At 39.4% G+C, this 3263-nt stretch overlaps 1 protein-coding gene across 1 annotated transcript; it reads left to right on the forward strand.

Annotated features, from left to right (window-relative positions):
- The first annotated feature begins 740 nt into the window (after positions 1–740).
- On the forward strand, positions 741–1652 carry LOC101439778 (olfactory receptor 8S1-like). The gene has a single exon (XM_004468369.3). The coding sequence runs from the start codon at positions 741–743 to the stop codon at positions 1650–1652; it is 912 nt and encodes a 303-aa protein (XP_004468426.3).
- The last annotated feature ends 1611 nt before the right edge of the window (positions 1653–3263 follow it).

The following is a 3263-nucleotide window of genomic DNA, read 5'->3' on the forward strand; positions in this document are numbered from 1 at the left end:
TTTAAGGCTTTGTGTGGTATTATGACCTCTTGACCTAAGATCTTAATATTGGAATCAAATCTTAACTATTCAAATTTAAAATTTGGAGAATTTATATGACATCTGATACTCAATTTCCTATTCAGCAAAATTACACGAATTCCTCCTTTTTTCCTTCTAGCCCATCCTCCAAATATGTACAAATACAAAAACACATATAGAAACCATTCACACCTGCAAACAAAAACACTAATGCCTATGTATTTCAGTCTTGTCTAAAATATAAAATTGAAAATATTTGTGAAAGTGCCCTGTGAAAACCTAAGGAAGATCAATAATACCATCAAGTAGTTATGCGCCCTGGGTAAATTTGAATGGGAGTAAGAGTCTGAATGATGAAGAAAAAAAACACAATTTTGGGGACATTCCCTCTTCAAAGCCCACTAAAATCTAAAAGTATAAAGAATATTGTTGAGCAGAGTTTTAGGGTCAGGATTAAGTCATGGTCAAGATAGAAAAGTTTTGTGAATATTCTTCCCGAGGTAGAATATTGCCCATAGAATGCTATCATGTTGAAGGTGTCACAGATTTAAGGATTGAAGCTGCGTATTGCACAGGAAGAAAGGATTCAAAAGGATCAGTGAGGGCCTATATGAACTCTAAGTTGGCAGGAAGGAAGACACCCCCTCAAAAGTAATGATTGTGGTCAACAGAGCTTACAGGTCTGTCCCTAATTTATTTCTAGACAGCAGAATCTCTAAATGGCCTTGGGGAACCACAGCACCATCCTCGAGTTCGTCCTCCTTGGACTGTCTGCTGACCCCCATATCCAGGCTCTCCTCTTTGTGCTCTTCCTAGGAATTTACATCCTGACCCTGACAGGGAACCTGTTGATACTGTTGGTCACCAGGTCAGATCCTCAGCTACACACCCCCATGTACTTCTTCCTGAGTCACCTCTCCTTCCTGGATTTTTGCTTCTTTTCTGCCACAGTGCCAAAGCTTCTGGAGAATCTCCTATCTCAGAGGAAAACCATCTCTGTTGAAGGATGCCTGACACAGGTCTTCTTTGGGTTTGGGACTGCAGGCATGGAAGCCTGCCTGCTCTCAGTGATGGCCTATGACCGCTATGTTGCCATCTGCCACCCTCTGCTCTATGGACAGATGATGAGCAGCCAGCTCTGTAAGGGGTTGGTGTGGGGATCCTGGGCATTCATCAACATTTTTCCAGCTATGAACTTGGACTTCTGTAGAGATGATTCCATCCCCCACTACAGCTGTGGGCTGCCCTCACTCTTCCATCTGTCCTGTTCAGATACCACAATTAATCTTATTGTCCTGCTCTTCTCCAGTGCCCTACATGCACTTGGAACCTGCTTACTGATCTTCTTCTCTTACGCCCGCATTGTCTCCACCATCCTCAACATCATCTCCTCTGCAGGTAGAAGCAAAACCTTCTCCACCTGCTACTCCCACCTCACTGCAGTGCTCCTGTTTTATGGCTCAGGTATTCTTCGTTATCTAATGCCAACTTCAGGATCACCATTGGAGTTGGTCTTCTCTGTACAGTACAGCATGGTTACTCCCTTAGTGAATCCCCTCATCTATAGCCTGAAAAACAATGAAGTGAAAGCAGCTGTGAGAAGGACCTTGAAAAAATATCTTCAGTATTAACAAATCACCACAGAAGGTGATGTGTAATAGTTTCTTACTGTAAGTAAGCTAACAACAGAATTTCCTGATTTCCTCTGATAATGGATTCAGAAAGTTTTCTTAGAAATTCACAGTACTATATGGGGATCATGTAGAGAATTACAGTTCTGATTCATTCTGTTTTAGAGGCAGAGCAATGTATCAAATAACATTATTTATCCAGCCCTTTGTCATGGATGTTGGGTCATAATTATCTTGATTCTCCTCACTATGAATTTCTCCTCACATAGAATAAAAAAAAAAAAAAGTGCCCAAAACATAGAACTAGTTGGTTGGTCTTGAGTCTAGAAAGAAGTTTGGGAAGGAGTTTCATATTAGGTAACTGAACTGTTTGGATTTATAGATTCCTGGGCCTGTAACTGGAGAGTACCCAGGGTATGTAGGACACCCCAGAAAAGAGAGGATCCATCAAGGGATACAAAAGAAGTGAGTTTCTTTCATTCCTCAAAAAAGTCAATTTAAAGAAATATCAAGGCTATGATTTCATAAAACAGACAATTTGGCAGAAGAATATTTTGCTCTTTGAGGAAAAATTTGGGATATAAGAGGAAAAAACACAGCTTGAGGAGGAAAAGAGCATATTTCACAACAATAGAGTAAGAAAGAGAAAAACGGGAATTGCAACTTCAGACCAGCTGAGCAGTGCCAAACATCTGGTTGCCTTTAGTTAGGGTGTGCTATGATCCAGGCATTAAACCAAGGACTAGCTGGGGCTGCAGTGGTGGTCAGAAATTTTCCCCAAAACTCCACTTTAAGGTAAAAGATTAAGACGAAGGTGAAAGGGATGTGGGAGGGGGCCTAAATATGGGCACCTAGGTGGGTTCTCAACTAAGTGTCTAACAGGTAGGATTGGTGGCCTTCTCCTTCCCTCTCTTTGCCCCTCCCACTTCATGCTGCCCCTTTCTACACCCAGGCACACACTGGCTTTGGAATGCCTTCTGCAGAACATCCATTCCACCACTTCCCTGAATTTTCTGAAGTTTATTGATCACCAAAGTACAATGAATAAGGGGTAATTTTCTTAAAATTCATTTTTCCTTAATGATCAATTTGTAGTAGCATATTCATGTCTACTCTACTGTTATAAATTTTTCTAAATTCTTTATGAATAAATATAATGTATGCCCACCAGTTTATTGTTGATTTGAGGATATATTTTTCACCTATGAGTCCAAAATAATTTCCTCTTGGATGTCACAGTTCAACAACCACTGATTGCATGTTATGCTTTACATATTCTCTACTAAAGCTGGATGTTTAATATAGTTTGCCTTTTTTACATATGCTTTCATATTGCTGATTTTCTTATTCAAACTGGCACCAACTCAATGTTTATAGGCAGGTTTTGCCCTATTGAAAGCAATATAAGAACACAGTGGATTCCAAAACAATTAAAAATCTAATTCACCTTATTTTTCAACAAATTATCACACAGAGGAACTTGTAATAAATACTAATACACATATTTTGAAACAAATATTAATTTTAATTTGAAATTATAAATACTTGTGGGGATTAGTTCCACCACCTCAGCAATGGCATGGTTAAATGATTTATAAAAGCACATCTGTT

The sequence above is a fragment of the Dasypus novemcinctus genome, chromosome 12, assembly GCF_030445035.2.
Source record: "Dasypus novemcinctus isolate mDasNov1 chromosome 12, mDasNov1.1.hap2, whole genome shotgun sequence".
Taxonomy (NCBI): Eukaryota; Metazoa; Chordata; class Mammalia; order Cingulata; family Dasypodidae; genus Dasypus; species Dasypus novemcinctus.

Bases quoted from the DNA above. Each gene is read 5' to 3' on its own strand.
- LOC101439778 (XM_004468369.3), top strand. From the start codon at position 741: ATGGCCTTGGGGAACCACAGCACCATCCTCGAGTTCGTCCTCCTTGGA.